The 16,344-nt window shown below is 38.3% G+C and overlaps 1 protein-coding gene across 1 annotated transcript in view; it reads right to left on the reverse strand.

Annotated features, from left to right (window-relative positions):
- LOC114032393 (cytochrome b5 type B) overlaps positions 1–3,101 on the reverse strand; it is a 48,613-nt gene extending 45,512 nt beyond the window's left edge. The window contains exon 1 of the mRNA XM_027847668.1: positions 2,869–3,101. Within this exon, the coding sequence (XP_027703469.1) occupies positions 2,869–3,027 (159 nt within the window). The 5' untranslated portion in view covers positions 3,028–3,101. The remainder of the gene's footprint in view (positions 1–2,868) is intronic.
- Positions 3,102–16,344: the final 13,243 nt, after the last annotated feature.

Raw genomic sequence — 16,344 nt, forward strand, 5'->3', positions numbered from 1 at the left:
AAGTTGGTAATTCTTAGAGGTCATCTAGCCTACGACCTTCATTTTGCAGATTGAGAAACTGAGGCCAAGCAAAGTTAAGCTCTTTACCTAAAAGCACCCAGGTGCTAAGAGAGACAGAATTTGAATCCAAGTCTTAAGCAAAACTAGGCAGAATCACAGGGAAGAACTATTAGAAAGCACTTCACGGAAATCAGTATAGTAAAAAGCAGGTGGAACTGCTAATCTGGAGACCTGAACTTTCATGCCAGCTGCTACTGACTTTGTACAAGTTACTTCATCTCTTTGGGTGTCAATTTCTTTAACTGTAAAAACAAAAAGCTTAGACTAGTCAGGGGTGGAGAACCTTCTGCCTCAAGGCCACATGTGGCCTTCTAGGTCCTCAAAAGGGACCTCTGACTGAATCTAAACTTCAAGAACAAATCCCCTTAATAAAAGGATTTGTTCTATAAAACTTGGATTCAGTCACAAGGCCTCACCCAAGGACTTAGAAGGCCACATGTGGCCTCAAGGCCACAGGCTCCCCACCTCTGGGACTCTAAGAAAAGCCAAACCACTAACGGAAAAGGTGATTCCACAGCCATTATAAATCATTCTTCAACCTACAGGCCATACTGTAAATGAGGTCACTAGCACCAAGAAAGACAGCAAAAGAAATGGTCCTGGGATTGTGCAGGGCTCCTTTGCATCTCTGGGGAAACCTTGTATTATTTTTAACTCATACAAGGTGTCTCCCAAAGTGTATGTTAAAATCATCTATGAAAGCTACTACAACAAATATAAAGTCACTAAAAGGTAAATTAGAAGATTTATCTAATCCAAGTTTTACCATTAATCAGCTATATGACCTTAACCTCAGTTTCCTCATCTATTAAAATGGAAATAAATCTGCTCTCTAAGTTATTGCAGAAATGAAATAAGGTAAAAACATTTTTGGGAAGAGGACATTACACAAGTATATAAATGATACTAATAATTAGAAGTTAGTGTCTAAAAGCTAATTTACTGTAAAACTTATGTAAAAATATGCAGAATGTTCTTCACTGTAAAACTTTTTTTCTTTTCTTTTCTTTTTTTTTTTTGGTGAGGCAATGGGGTTAAGTGACTTGCCCAAAGTCACACAGCTAGTACGTGTCAAGTGTTTTGTCTGAGGCCGCATTTGAACTCAGGTCCTCCTGACTTCAGGGCCGGTGCTCTATCCACTGCGCCACCTACCTGCCCCTACTGTAGAACTTAAGTATTGAAATTTTTCTAGAATCAGGAGTTAGAAAATACATTCCCACAACTTAACCAAATTAACAGAAATATATTTCAACTATTCTTGCTACAGAAAGAGACGAGGAGGACACTAGGGAGCCTTTCATTATAGAACAAGGTATTTAAAATTAGCCTCCAAAAACACTGTGACCCTCAGTGACACCTTCTATTATCTTTTCAACTGAAAATGATCCCTTCTCCAATTTTTTTTCCAGAGTACTATCTGATCTCTCTTTTTCCTCACCCGTAAAATGGGGATAAAAATAGCACCTGCTTACCAAGGTTGTTTTGAGGACCAAATAATTGCAAAGCACTTAGCACACTGCCTAGAATGTGGCCCTAAAAAATAAAACTCTCAGAAGAGCAAAGATTTTCCTTTTTAAAAAAAAATTTTTTATCTCCAACTTTCAGCATATTGCCTTACACATTACAAGGGCTGAATAAACGTTTTCTTACATTGAATTGTTGACATTATTAACAACTGACATCCATATAGCACTTCTTCATTTACTCCTCGCAATAACCCTGTAAGGTAAGTAAGCTTCATGTATGACTGTTTCTAATCTATAGGTAAAGAAAGCAGGACACAGTAAAGTTATTTGCCCACAGGCACACCGACGGTAAATCAGTTGGAGGAAATAAGAGGAACGCATGCCATTAGTAGGTAGCTCAGCTTGAGTGCAATTATCCCCATTTTACAGATGAGGGCTTCAGACTTGCCACGAGGGTACCACTGATAATAAGTGTCTGAAACTGAATTTAAACTCAAGTTCTACTATTAATCCCCAATTTGCAGACAAGGAAACCCAGTGATTTGCCCATAGCTAGTAGTGTCTGAAGCAGGATCCGAACTCAAGTGCTATTATGATCCTGATTTTACAAATGAGGAAACTGAGGCTGAGAGGGACGGTTCAGAGATTTACTCAGGGTCATGACGTAGCTAACTACGTCTGAAACACTTTTTGAAATGACGTGGATAAAGCTCTGGGATGGAGTCAGGAAAGAACTTGAGTTCATCCGTCCTAACTGTATGACCTCGGGCAAGTCATTTACCCTATGTCTGCCTCAGTTTCCTCACCTGTAATAAAGGGAATGATAATGGCACGTACCTCGCGTGGAGAGATGAGGATCAAAGGAGATCATATTTGGAAAGCACTTAGCACAGTGTGGCGCCTAGCACTGACTAGGTGCTGTATAAATGCTAGTCATTATTATTACTATTATTATTGAACTCCAGGCCTATGATGAGGCTGAGCCCCGCAGGGTCCTGATGCGCGTATGTGTAAGAAGCAGAATTTGCACTCCAGTGTTCTAAGGCTGCTGATTTCACAAAACAGACCTAGGGCCTGCGGCAGAACTCGAACTCGGCTCCCCCTGCACCACGTCCAGCCCGGTCCCCGAAGCCCCCGAGCGCCTCCCCCACCAAAGCCGGGGTGACGCGCCTTGGGGGCAGCCCCCGGCACTGGGCATTCCCGGAGAGAGGGGCAGCCGCTCGGGCCCGAGCCCCGCACGTGGCCTGAACGGCCCCCCAAGCCTCGTGCTTTCCCATCGGGCCGGGCCGCCAGAACGGGGGACCTCCTCCGCCCCCTCCCCCCAGCCCGGCCCGGGCCCCACCTCGCCAAGGAAGGAGGTGATGTCGTAGACTCGCCCATGGATCACTATCCACATCTCCTTCTCCGAGTTGCGCGTCGCCACCTCCTCGAGCCGGTAGTAGGTGGCCTCGGCCTTGGGCTCTTCACCCTCCATGCTGCCGCTGCCGCCTTCGGCCGCCATCGAGACGAGAGGCGCCTGCTCCCGGCAGCGAGGTAGACTTCAGGTGGCAGGACTCGCCCTCTCCCGCCGTGCCGGCTTCCGTATAAAACCGACCATCCCCGACTTTGGAGGACTCGCGGCCAAGCCAATGGACGTTCTCTGGAGGCGGTGGTCTGTTTTCTGTCCACCAATGAAACGCGAGGCTGGGGCGGGCCGGGAGGGAACGCGGCCGAACCTGGCTTTGGATCGTATTTCTGACTCCACTTCCAGATGACTAATCAGAAGCACCCCAGTGTCTCCTATCCGACCAATAAGAAACCGCGATTCTGAGACAGCGCGCGAAGAATGTACGGGTGTGAGGGATGAGGCCGAGGAGCGCATCTGCTCCGCCTGGCGCTTCGCCTTCCATGAGGACCAATAGGAGCGCCCGGGGTCTCCCATCAGACCAATGGAAAGCCGTGATTCTGAGACCCCGTAGAATAGCCGGGGATGAGGGATGAAGGATGTGGGACAGAAGGTACCAGCTCTACCTGAGCTGGCCGCCCCTCCTCTCCCGAACCACGTGTCACTAAAGCGGTTTCTCCCCCACTACGCGTGCCTGTGCGTGGGGTCTCCCCCAGCGACCTAACGCCCCAATTCCCCGACTGTCCCTAACCTTCGGGCCCCTGCGCGGTGATGCCTACAATTTACCCCAAGAAAACAGCAGTGACAGACTCCTGGCTTTGACCCCTGGACGTGGCCCTAAAATCGCGGGTCCGCGTGGAGGGAGAATCCCTGCAACGCTTGGCTTCAGCCTCCTCCCTACATTGGGGGTTAAGGTGACCGTGTTTTCCTTTGGAATAATATACTAATTAATAATAATGAGGTATCAAGACCTAGGGATAGTCTCCTGGGAAGACCTGAGTTCAAAATCTCACCTTTCATAGTGGCTCTGTTCTCCTGTGCTCTTGACAAATCTCAAAGACCGCCGTTCATAACTTGGGATCCACGAGTTCTGTGGTTAGATTTCAGGGAGTCCATATACTTAGATGGAGGGAAAAAATATATCCTTATTTTCACAAACGTCTAACTGAAATTTATTATTTCCTTCGGTTATGAATGTAAGCCACAAACCACTACTCTGAGAACGGTCAGTGGGCTTCACCAGACTGCCAAAGACATCCATGATATTAAATATGTTAAAATGCTGGCTCTGGGATGATGACTTAACAGACCTGCATCAGAAGAGGGTGTTTCTAAACCTGGAATTATATGTCTTTTCTTACCCTCCTCCCACTACATTTAATAAAATCGGTGCTTTAAAGTCTTGTACAGTGCTTTCCTCACAGCTCTATGAAGTTGTTTTTATCAAGTCGTTTTAAGTCATATCTGACTCTTCTTGGGGTTTCCTAAGTAGATGGGTACAAATACTATTATCTATATTTTGCAGACTGATAAGATTAAGTGACTTGCCCAGTTTGGAGGCTTACATCAGTGCTGAGATTTGTGCTCTGGAGCTAATAGGTTGGTTATCTTTTTGAACCATTTGATTGATGGAGAACTGGAGAAGAAAAGTGATTTGCACAAAGTCACACAACTTAAAGAATCCAAGCCTTCCAACTGGAACATTAAATGTTCCTTCCCAAACATCTTGCTTCCTTTATTTTTTCAGCTGGAGGCCTGAGGTCAGCATTTTGGAATTTAAAGTTTACTAACTTTATTGTGTTGACTTAGGCAGTTCATTTAACCTTGCCACAATTTAGGAAGGACATTCATAAGCAGAAATTCCAGAGGAAGCCAATTATGATGATAAAGGGCCTTAGGTCCAAGCCACAAATGGATTAATGGAAGGAAAGGGGAATATAAAGAAGAAAAAAATGAAAAATAAAAGAGAAAGAAAGAAAAAACTCATGAAGAAGAAAAGTCTTAGGAGGACATGAGAACTTCACATGACTTTGGATATTTACATACATGTTTGTAACTAATGGTTGTCCATCTATGATTTATGTTCATTTCCCTTGTTTTGATAAAATTTTCTTCTTGGGGGAAAAAAACTTTGTAGTGATACTTTACATATTAAATGTCTGATTTTGACTCATAAGGATATTATTTGTAAAGCAAACATTATATTCTTTGAAAGTGCTGAATTAATATTAATACAATCAACTCATCATTTAGCTACCAAATCTGGAAATTTATAAAGCTATTTGGTTTTTAACTCCTCCACCATTCTCTACCCTTCTTTTTGCTGTAGAATTATAGAACCAAGAGCTTTGTTTTTTCAAAAGGAGCCTTAGAAATCATTCAGTTCAACTTCCCCAATCATATGAAATGATCCTCTCTACTGTATTTAGGATGGGTGGTCATGTAGGCCACGCTTGAATACATTCAGTGACAGGAAGCTCACAATCTCCTAAGGCAATCCATAACATTTCTGTGCATTTCTTAATTGCTAGAAAGTTCTTTCTCATCATGAGCCAAAAATCTACATTTTTGCCAAAAAAAACCCAAATTGGGGAGGGAAGTATTAGAAGGGTGAAGTCAAGTTGTTCTTACTGGACTGCAGAACTTTCAAGGCCTTCAGTAAGGAGAATATCTCTACCTTCTAACTCTAGTCAAGTTGGAAGGCAGAGAAGAGATAATGCAAATCAGAGGAAAATTAACTTTCCCCAGTCTGCAGAAATGTATGTAATTGCAAACTAATTAGAGACTACATTTGTGACTGAAATATAATTTTTCTACTGTGAATTTTCAAATTTCAGTTTGAACATTTTATAAATGATAATATATTTTATGAGTTTGGGGGTATCTTTCTGCAGAATTTGTTTTAAAGAATTTTTAAATGAGTTTATAGTTTAAATTTATCTAGTACTTCAGAACTGCCTATTATTAACTCTTTCCTGGAAGTTTATTTAAATCAGGGAGCAACTTAAAAGTTAAAAAAAATTACTCTTTGCATTTCTCCTTCTCAGTCTACCCCACTGCTGCTGTCATTGCTCCAGGTTCACCAATGTTTTCTGCCATCTCCCCTTCCTTTACCCCACAATGGGGAACATGGATGATATGAAGCTCTATGACAATCTCAGGGTCCCTCCAGATGCCAGGGAGAATGAGCTGAAGAAGGCGTATAAAAAGTTGGCCAAGGTTCCCCAATTGATATATAGTCAAAGAATATGAACAGGCAGTTTTCAGATAAAGAAATTAAAGCTATCTACAGTCATATGAAAAAATGCTCTGTATTACTATCGATTAGAAAAATGCAAATTAAAACAACGCTGAGGTACCGCCTTACACCTACCAGATTGGCTAATATAACAGAAAAAGAAAATGATAAATGTTGGAGAAGATGTGGGAAAATTGGGACACTAATGCATTGTTGGTGGAGCTATAAATTGATCCAACCATTCTGGAGAGCAATTTGGAACTATGCCCAAAGGGCTATCGAACTACGCATACCCTTTGATCCAGCAATACCACTACTAGGACTGTGTCCCAAAAAGATCATAAAAAAGGGGAAAGGACCAAGATGTACAAAAATATTTATAGCTGCTCTTTTTGTGGTGGCCAAGAATTGGAAATTGAGGTGATGCCCATCAGTTGGGGAATGGCTGAACAAGTTGTGGTATATGAATGTAATGGAATACTATTGTGCTATAAGAAATGATGAGCAGACGGACTTCAGAAAAACCTGGAAAGACTTACTTGAACTGATGCTGAGTGAAGTGAGCAGAACAGAAGAACATTGTACACAGTACATTTATCTAGTACTTCAGAACTTCAGTTAACTTCATTAACTCTTTCCTAAAAGCTTATTTCATTGTGTGATATCAATTATGATAGACTTAGCTCTTCTCAGCAATGCAAGGATCTAAGACAACTCCAAAAGACTCATGATGGAAAATGCTATCCACATCCAAAGAAAGAATTATGGAGTCTGATTCCAAATTGAAGCATACTATTTGCTCTCCTTTTGTTGTTGTTGTTGTTTCTTCTTTCTCATGGCTTCTCCCATAGGTTCTAATTCTTCTTTACAACACAACTAATGGGAAAATATGTTTAATATGAATGTATATGTATAGTCTATATCAGATTGCATGATGTCTTGGGGAAGGGGAAGAGAAGGGAGAGGAAATTTAGAACTCAAAATTTATGGAAGTGAATGTTGAAAACAAAAAATCAATCAATAAATAAAAAGAACTATGGAATCTAAATGCAGATCAAAGCATACTATTTTCACTTTTTTGATTTTTTTGTTTTGTTATTGTTTCTTCTTTTTTTCTGATTCTTCTTTCACAACATGACTAATGTAGAAATAAATTTAACATGATTGTACATGTATAACCTATATCAGATTGCTTGCTGTCTTGGGGAAAGGGGAGGGGAAAAAGAGAGGAAGAAAAATTTGGAACTCAAAATCTTACAAAAAATGAATATTGAAAGCTATCTTTACATATAATTGGAAAAAAATACCATTTACCAAAAAAAAGTTGGCCAAGAAATACCACCCTGATAAGAATCCAAATACAGAGGACAAATTCAAAGAAATAAGTTTTGCATATAAAGTTTTATTAAACTCTGAGAAATGGGAGTTATATGATCAATATGGAGAGCAAAGCCTTCAAGAATGTCATGGTAGAGGCAGTGGCACAGAAGATATTTTTTCTCATATATTTGCTGGAGGATTGTTCAGTTTTAAGAGTAATCAAAATAGAAGTTGAAATGGTAGAAGAGACGAGGACGTGATGCACCCATTCCAAGTGTCTTTAGAAGATTTTTATAATGGCAAGACTACCAAACTGCAACTTAGCAAAAATATTCTTTGCAGTGCATCCAGTGGCAAGGTGGTAAGATAGGAGCTATTCAGAAAAGAGGTGCATGTTGGGGTCAAAGTGTATGAATAATGATAAGCCAGATGGCTCCTGGGATGGTACAGCAGATACTGTCTGTGTGTTCCAATTGTAATGGAGAAAGAAAAGTAATTAATGAGAAGGATTATTGTAAAAAATATGAAGGGAGGAAGGTGATACAAGAAGATTTTTGACGTTCATGTAGATAAAGCCATGAAACATGGACAGAGAACTACATTTGCTAGAGTAGCAGACCAGGCCCCAGGAGTGGAATCAGGAGACATTGTTCTTTTGCTACAAGAGAAGGAGCGTGAGCTATTCCAGAGAGATGGAAACAATTTACATATGACACACAAGAAAGGACTTGTTGAAGCTTTGTGTGGATGGATTTCAGTTCACATTTAAGCACCTGTCAGATTGTGGTGAAATATCCTCCTGGCAAAGTAATTGAACGAGGCTGTGTCCATGTAGTTTGAGGAGAAGGGGTGCCACAGTATTGTAATCCCTTTGAAAAAGGTGATCTTTGCATTACTTTTGATGTACAGTTTCCTGAAAATTGGATTAGCCCAGAGAAACTTTCTGAACTTGTAGAACTTCTTCCAGTTAGACCTGAAGTTCTTAGTGTGATTGGTGACACTGAAAAAGTAGATCTTCAGGAGTCTGATAGCAGCCAAGGCTCTACAATGATAGCTCTAATGAGGAAAGTAGCCATCATGGACCTGGAGTACAATGTGCTCACCAATAAACATTGCTTAAAAAAAAAAGAAAGAAAGAAAGAAAGAAAAGTTGCATAAGAAGAAATACTTTCTAGTTTTGCCTGATTTGTTCTCAGCAATCCAGCTGGATTGTCTAAGCAATCCAGATGAGCTAATGATGGACATCTATTGTTATATATGTAACTTTTACATTGTTAGAGTGTCTGCAGAGAGTATGTAATTTAAACTAACTGCAAAGCTTTACATCTTCATTTTGACTGTTCTGTAGCAGAATAAAGCACTCAAAAGGAAAACAAGATTCCCTTTCACATGGGTTCTGAGTTTCAGTGCTGGTATCTGTGCTTAATTTTTTACAGTTGCTAGATTTTCTTTTCCTATTTTAAATTCAAATGCTGTGTTGTAAAATTTGTGTACAATTTGTCCTGAAGCTTTGTATTTGAATAAGCTGCTACAAATAAAATAAAGAATTTCATAGCCTGTATCTATCATTTAGATGCCTGGTCAATAGACTTTGCACACAATGGGTTTGGAGCTGAGTAGGAACAATGGAAAACTATACTGGAAGTGGTTGTAAAGTTTTGGGGAGTTTTTGTTTGGTTTTGTTTTTTTCTACCATCTTGTATAAGTTTCTAAACTAAATAGTAAAAACAGTTGGTGGAAATTATTCCCATGTGTCACATTTTTAGACGGATGCATACACATTGAGAGGGGAAAATATCTTGTTCTGCTTCCTAAACAGCCCTTAAAGAAAACCCATCGGTGTAAAGTTTTTGTGCTCTAAGCACCTGCCCATTTTGCAGTTACAAATGACAAAAGTTGGATGTTGGTAGAAACAGGATTGATTGATATAAAAATGAGGCTTTGTAGCGTGTGTCAGCCAAAGCCGTCTAAGTTATGTAACCACCAAGTCTTGATCCTCCCAGCAATGCTGGCCAGGCTTTTTTTACTCCCTTTTTATAGGGCTCAACTAAGGTTACAGCAAATCAGTAGCAGAACCATATCTACATAGAACCTGTTAGGATGCTGTATTCATAAATGTTAAATAAGTTAATAATGCTCTGTCTTCCACTTTCCATTGAGTATTTGAAACTGGGGGAGCAATGATTTGTTAGTAGTATTTTAGAAAAGTAAGGCTAAACTAATGTAAGAGAAATTGGGTAAAACCATATAACATGAAGGTATAAAAAAAAAATTTGAAGGTATTATGTTTCTGTTCTTTCTGCCCTCTGATCTTTCCTTTATTCCCTGGTAGATATTCATTGAACACATTGATTTGAGAAGAAAAGGTAGAAGTCAAATTATCTATCTACTACATCATCTAATAGCATCTAATAGTCCCATTAAATGGGACACATAAAGAAAGGAGGTGAAATAAAGCTGACCTATTGAATTATGCCTTATGCACCCTATAGCCTGGCTAACCAAGACTTTGGGTTCCTTAATTCTAAGGTCTAGCAAAATCTGAAGGAGTGAAAATTTCAGGGAGAAATTCCTGACAATAATCAGGTCCTGTGAGACTTAAGTTATTACCCAACAACCTGCACTGTACCAAAAAGTTAACACCAGCCTTGCCTGGAAATCAACAAAATAGTTTTTGTATCCAAGGTTACTCCCCCACAAGCACCGAACAAAGAAATACAGTGACTTAATATTAAAGTTTGTGGCCTTTCCAATAAAGGTTTTAAAACAGTGGGTGGGAAAAAGTAAGTGAAATTTAATTTGCAAGAATGTTTGTGTAACCACTGTATTTTCTTCTGTGAATGACATAAAAGAACTTAATTGTTTAGATAAACTAGAAGCAAAGTCACCAAAAGGTATTTGAACAGACCATTTATAAGTTTTTTAAACCCCTAAGGCGATAGTATTGCAGTTAATTGGTATTGTGTAATAAAAATTAGTGCTAAATTGTAATGGAAAATATTCAGTGCCATGAAAATTAGTTCTATATTTAGTCTGGGATACAACTGGGAAACAGAAAGACTAGAAGAATCAAGGAAATAGAAGAAAATAAGGGAAGTCAGATAAGTATATGAAAGAAAAAAGACAGGTACTTGTTTAGAAGGGCTTTAATCAAAGTTCATTGGAGGAATATATAAAGAAAGGAAGAGAGAAGGTTTAAGCAAGTAGGGTTTGAAAGTAAAGGGTTTTAGAATTTGGAAATGAGAGGGTTTGAGGGTGTTTTTATCTCATTCAAATAAGGATAGGAGAAACTTTAGCTGTTCTTTATGATATGGAAAATATAGAAACATATTTGCAGCATTGAATTATTTGGGGATAGAATATTAAAATTGTGTATTTTAGTCCTTATGTAGGTAATATATGTTCATAATTTCATTACAACATAATAGAGTTTATGTTTGCAATTTTCATGTTTCAGAAAATCTTTAAGGATCCTAAAAGAAGGGTGATAAAACAAGATTGTCACTCTAAATCTTTGGTAGTAGATTAACTGCCCTATAATTCGAAGTTCTAGGATTAAAGAACCCTTGGGAAATTGAGGTTTTAAAATATTACCACTTGAGATTGTAAACCCAAACTTGATTTGATTGAAGTTTTATCCTGATCTTTTTTTTTCTTTTGCCCCAAGGCAATTGGGGTTAAGTGACTTGCTAAGGGTCACACAGCTATTAAGTGTCAAGTGCCTGAGACCAGATTTGAACTCAGGTCCTCCTGACTCCATGGCTGATGCTCTATCCACTACACCACCTAACTATCCCTATCCTGATCTTTTTTACAGTGAGATGTGTTCGCCCGTTAGGATAATTGTGGTAAATCAGAACTCTGAAAAAATGCATTTGTTATTTGGCATTAAAGCATAAAACTGCGGGCAAATGCAGGGATCAGAAAAACCTGAATCAAACTCTGGTCTCAGAAATTCATTAGCTGTGTGATTTCACCTCTGTTTGCCTCAGTTTCCTGATCTGTAATGAGGAACATAGTAATAACACCCACTGTTGTGAGGATCACACAATTGTAAAATGCTTAACATAGTGCCTGGCATATGGCCAAGACTATGTGAATGATTAACTATTGTTATTATTATTTCTTTAATTGAATATAATCACTCCACACTGCATAACTCTATACTAGGATTTAGATGTGATCAGTCTAAAATGCCAAAGGTGATAAGATGAATGATTTTCTGTGTAATATAATTTAGAAATGCATTCAATTGAATTGATGTCACCTAACTGATAATAAATTGTATTTCATGTTTCAAGTACATGATATTGTGTATGTTATTATGTTTCTAACTTTTTTTTAATATTGTGAAATTTGGGAAACCATTGTATCACAAATGCTGTTTAAAAAAACTTCTCTTTTAATTTGTATGTTGTTATACTATGAATTCAATTGTAAAAGGAATGTGGTAAAAATATTTGAAAAATGTTCAATATTTAGTGGGTTAGATTGGTTTTAAAGTGGATAATAATAATAATAAAAATAACTCACTGTTGGGGAAAAAGTACCATAGACCCCTTAAGTTATCCATATCTGTGAGGTTCTGTGGGGATTTTATATTTGGGTTGAGTCATAAGATCTTATCAGCTCTAACGACCACATGTGAAAGTTTGAGAAAACTAGGACCTAACAGTCAGAGTGTGAAAACTTAAAGTTTTGCTTATAGGAAAGAGTAAATTTCATCTAATATTATTTGACCACCACTTATGAAAAATTATAAAATTGTATCTGTTAATAAACAGTCTATATTGAAGTTACATTTTTGAGCCAATTTGGTAACAATAGACCTTAGATTCAAAGACTTCATTTTGCCGTAGGAGTTAATAGGCAGTAGACATTAGAGGCTTGCTATAGTCAACATTTTTCTAGGGTTTGGAGTTAACTATCATGTATTCACTGTATGTATAAAATTCCAGAATGTGGTTATTCTTAATTTGTAAATGAAGGATAAATGAAATGTCCTTATGTTTGCTCATTGTTAACTGATGTGACAATAGGAAAAAAATAATAACCTAGCCCTAAGCTGTGACCAGTGAAATTTTGCTATTTGAGGTGAAATCTCATAAAGTTATAATCTGATGCTATTCTAAGTTTTATTTCAGGTATGATTGCCGGGATTGTCATGAGGCCAGTAGTCCACCATTCAAGGGGCATGCCATGTGCTACAGGTGGATTTCTGTCCCTGGGAAAAGTTGACAGGATGACCTTGGTGTGGGCTAAGGTAGGAGCCTCTTGACTCAGTTTCCTTTTTGGACAGGAAATTTTCCCACCTGATTGATTCTGAGCCTGAATAATATGGAACTTTGTTGTGAGATTGGCTATTAACTATGACTCTTGCCTGTAATCAAACAGAGTTAAGGGATTTTTCCCCTTGTTATGTCAGATTAGTCTGTGCCCTTGAAGTAATCATCTTGTTATTGTCATAATCATGGCCCTCTTTTTCTTTCATGGCAAATTTCTATGATAAGGGCAAGTGAACAGTGGAAGTTTGTTGTTACAATAATAAATCTATTGATTGATAGATTAATACCAAAATATCTGAGTTATGATATTAGGATGCAAGTATGAAAAAGCTTATTATTATTAATCTGTATTTGTGGTCAACTCCATATCCCACGTAACTAGATAAATGAGTTCTTGAACTTGCCATTCCCTTGCTGGTAGCTATAAAGTCATGTATAAGATTAGGTCCTTAAAGTATTTCATTCCTTCAAAATAATGCAAGGATAATATGCATATCCCAAAGGGGAATAACACAAGGATGTAAAAAAAATTCTAAATTTAATGGAGTAGTAAACTTGGGAAGACATAAGATTAGATTGTTCTCTCTAAGACCTAGGAAATATAGACACACACATATGTGTGTGTGTGTGTGTATATACATATATATGTATACTTATAGTATACATACACATATGTGTATACACATACATTTGAAAGTCAATCATATATATAGATAGATATACACATATCTATATCACTGTAGATATAGATATATTGTAGATAGATATAGCTATAGCTATATAGTTATATCTGTCTACAATTAGCTTCTAAATGTTTCTACTGGGATATACAGGTCCTGAGTATGTTTTGGTAATAAATTCTCAGAAATTAGATAGAAATTTTATATGTAAATTTGCATTAATAACTGTAAAGAATTCAGCCTGTGGATGACATCGTCCATATCAGGTAGAGTTTGGGTGAAGATAGAAAGAGAAAGTGTTATGTAAAAACAGAAATTCTCTGAAGTTTCAGGTAAGTTATGGGTTCCTGATTTGTTCTTCTAATTATGTTATTACTAGGGTTAGATCCATACAGTCTGATTGGTTCTTGTCACATGAACTAATTACTGGAAAGTCAATCTGATTAGATTTCATCGCAGTTTACTGAATTATACAAAGTCTTATCACTCGCAGGGCTTAGCAGCATTTTCTAGTGAGTCTCTAAAAGTGACTTAGATATGGTCCCTGGAGATGGTTGGGGAACTGTCTCCATAGATCTGCCTGATCCATACACAGCTGTCTGAGAGCTGTGCAGGAAGTACTTGCCAGTCCCCTGAAGATCATGAATACTGCAAAAGGTCTTGACACCCCTAAAGCTACTGCTGTCTTGATTTTCTTTATTTACTTATTTTAACTCTGCTCGTAATGTTAGTCGTGTGTGTGTGTGTGTGTGTGTGTGTGTGTGTCTGTGTGTTGTGGAGCTGTTACTCATTGTGTACACTACTACATTTCTGCTTGTACTAATACCAATGAACCAAGACTTTATATGTTTTAACACCTGAAGATTGAATTGCCAGTCTGTGCCGATTGGCACAGATGTGTTTGGGATGCAGAACCTTTCACTGGCTAAAGTTATCTGTCTGTGGGTTTTCTCAGTGTGCTCTCAGAGGGATCATGTGCTATTTGTGCTTATGGTAACTGCCTTGGTGCAATGAACTGATCTCTGGGCCAATTCCTAAATTACACTTAGCAGAGATTAGGATGATACAGTTGAGGATACAGAAATGATATAAATCTAACTGTGGTGCTGCACCATAAAATACAGCTAGCACCAAATGGCAGGATTATTGAATTATTTTGTAGAATTTAGCCACAACAAGCTAAGTCGCATGAACTTGCATGATTTCCCACAGGCAAAAATAACAGCTCTCTCATAAGGAGGGCTGCACAGGTTTATGGGACAACTCTCTTGTGAAGGGGAATATAGTACCTGCCAAACCTAGTGTAGGAAAGAGTAGACCCATGAGGGTTTTGATTCCCCTTTAGAAATTAGCATCCTACCTGGATTGTTAATTCAACACTGATACTAACACCAGCCCATTCCCTTTTGAATTATAAACCTATCAGAATTGATTTCTCTTGTTATGAAAATTTGTCTTTAAAAGGTTGAGAATAACCTGAGCTCAAGGCCTTGGCCCATATAATAAACTCCTTTTTTGCCTCTTTTTTCTGAGCTTGCCTAATTTATTAGGGCAAAGCTCTAATTATGATTTTTCTTTCAACATAATGTTGACAAGACCTTGGGATTTTATTAAAAAGTATGTAATAGAAAAGACTTGAACACATTCTTGGTAGACAATAAAAGTTAATGATTTCCACAAAGATGCTTTTGCTTGATTTTTGCTCTAATTTCTCTGAAGTGCTGCTTTCATGATTGTCATTTTCCTGCAAAAGAACCCAAAATGGCTAACCATTACCTACTAAATCAAGTCCAAATTGTTCTCTCTTATTTTCAGAGCCCTTCAAGGTATAGTGGGAAAGAGTTCTAGAGTGAGAATAAGGAAAACCTACTTCTCATTCTATGAACTAGCTGAGTAACAATGGACAAATCATTTGACCTCCCTGAGGCTCATTTGAGACTCAGTTTTTTCATTTGTAAAATAAGGCTACTTCACAGGTTGTTATAAGGACCAAATGAGATCAGATATGTAAAGTACTGAACTAGTATTTATAGAATACTTGAGTGTTGTAATTATTAAAAATCTGCCTATTGGAGGCAGCTAGGTGGCACAGTGGATAGAACTCTGGCCTTGGAGTCAAGAGGACTTGAGTTCAAATCTGGCCTCAGACGTATAACACTTACTAGCTATGTGACCCTAGGCAAGTCACTTAACCCCAATTGCCTCACCAAAAAAAAAAAAAAAAGAAGAAGAAGAAGCAAAAATCTGTCTATTGAATTTTATTTCCCAGGAATAGTCAATGCAAACCTTGCAGCCAGTTAGGGCAGTCTCTTCGCTGTTCTTCATACATGTCATAGTCATTTTCTTTACCTCCTACATTCTATGTTCTATTCACATGAAATCAGAATTTAAGAGGTAGAAAGAATTTTGACGGTCATCTTGTCAAGGCCATCAAAATATGGAATAATATGAAATAATAATGAATAAAAATAATGAATAAAATGAATAAAAATTGAATAATAAATGAAAAACAGCCTTACTCTGTACTGGTTAAGCTCTAGGGATACAAAAGCAACACAGTCTTGGTCCTCAAAGAGCTTACCTTGGACATATATGGAGTGGGAGTCAGGGAGAGCCACTTTGGTCCAGAAAGTTACAGAGATGGTGAGTGGAACCATAAAGGAGAAGACTGAAAATTCAGGAAAAATGGCAGATTTGATTTGATCTCAGTTTATGGTTTCAGAACTGGGGGATTTGGGGGAAAGCTGTAAAGCAGATGACAGAGAGTTTGTGGAAGAGGTGGTCAGAGAGGAGGGGGCAAAGTGAAGCGGGGTTGGTTTTCCTGCAATAGTGTTTCCTGAGAGTCATCAATCAGGAGAGGAAGCCTCAGAGAAGTTCCTCCAGGACATAGTTTCTGGTGTGGGTAACTAGG

This window comes from Vombatus ursinus, unplaced genomic scaffold, assembly GCF_900497805.2.
Source record: "Vombatus ursinus unplaced genomic scaffold, bare-nosed wombat genome assembly UNPS02005286.1, whole genome shotgun sequence".
Classification (NCBI taxonomy): domain Eukaryota; kingdom Metazoa; phylum Chordata; class Mammalia; order Diprotodontia; family Vombatidae; genus Vombatus; species Vombatus ursinus.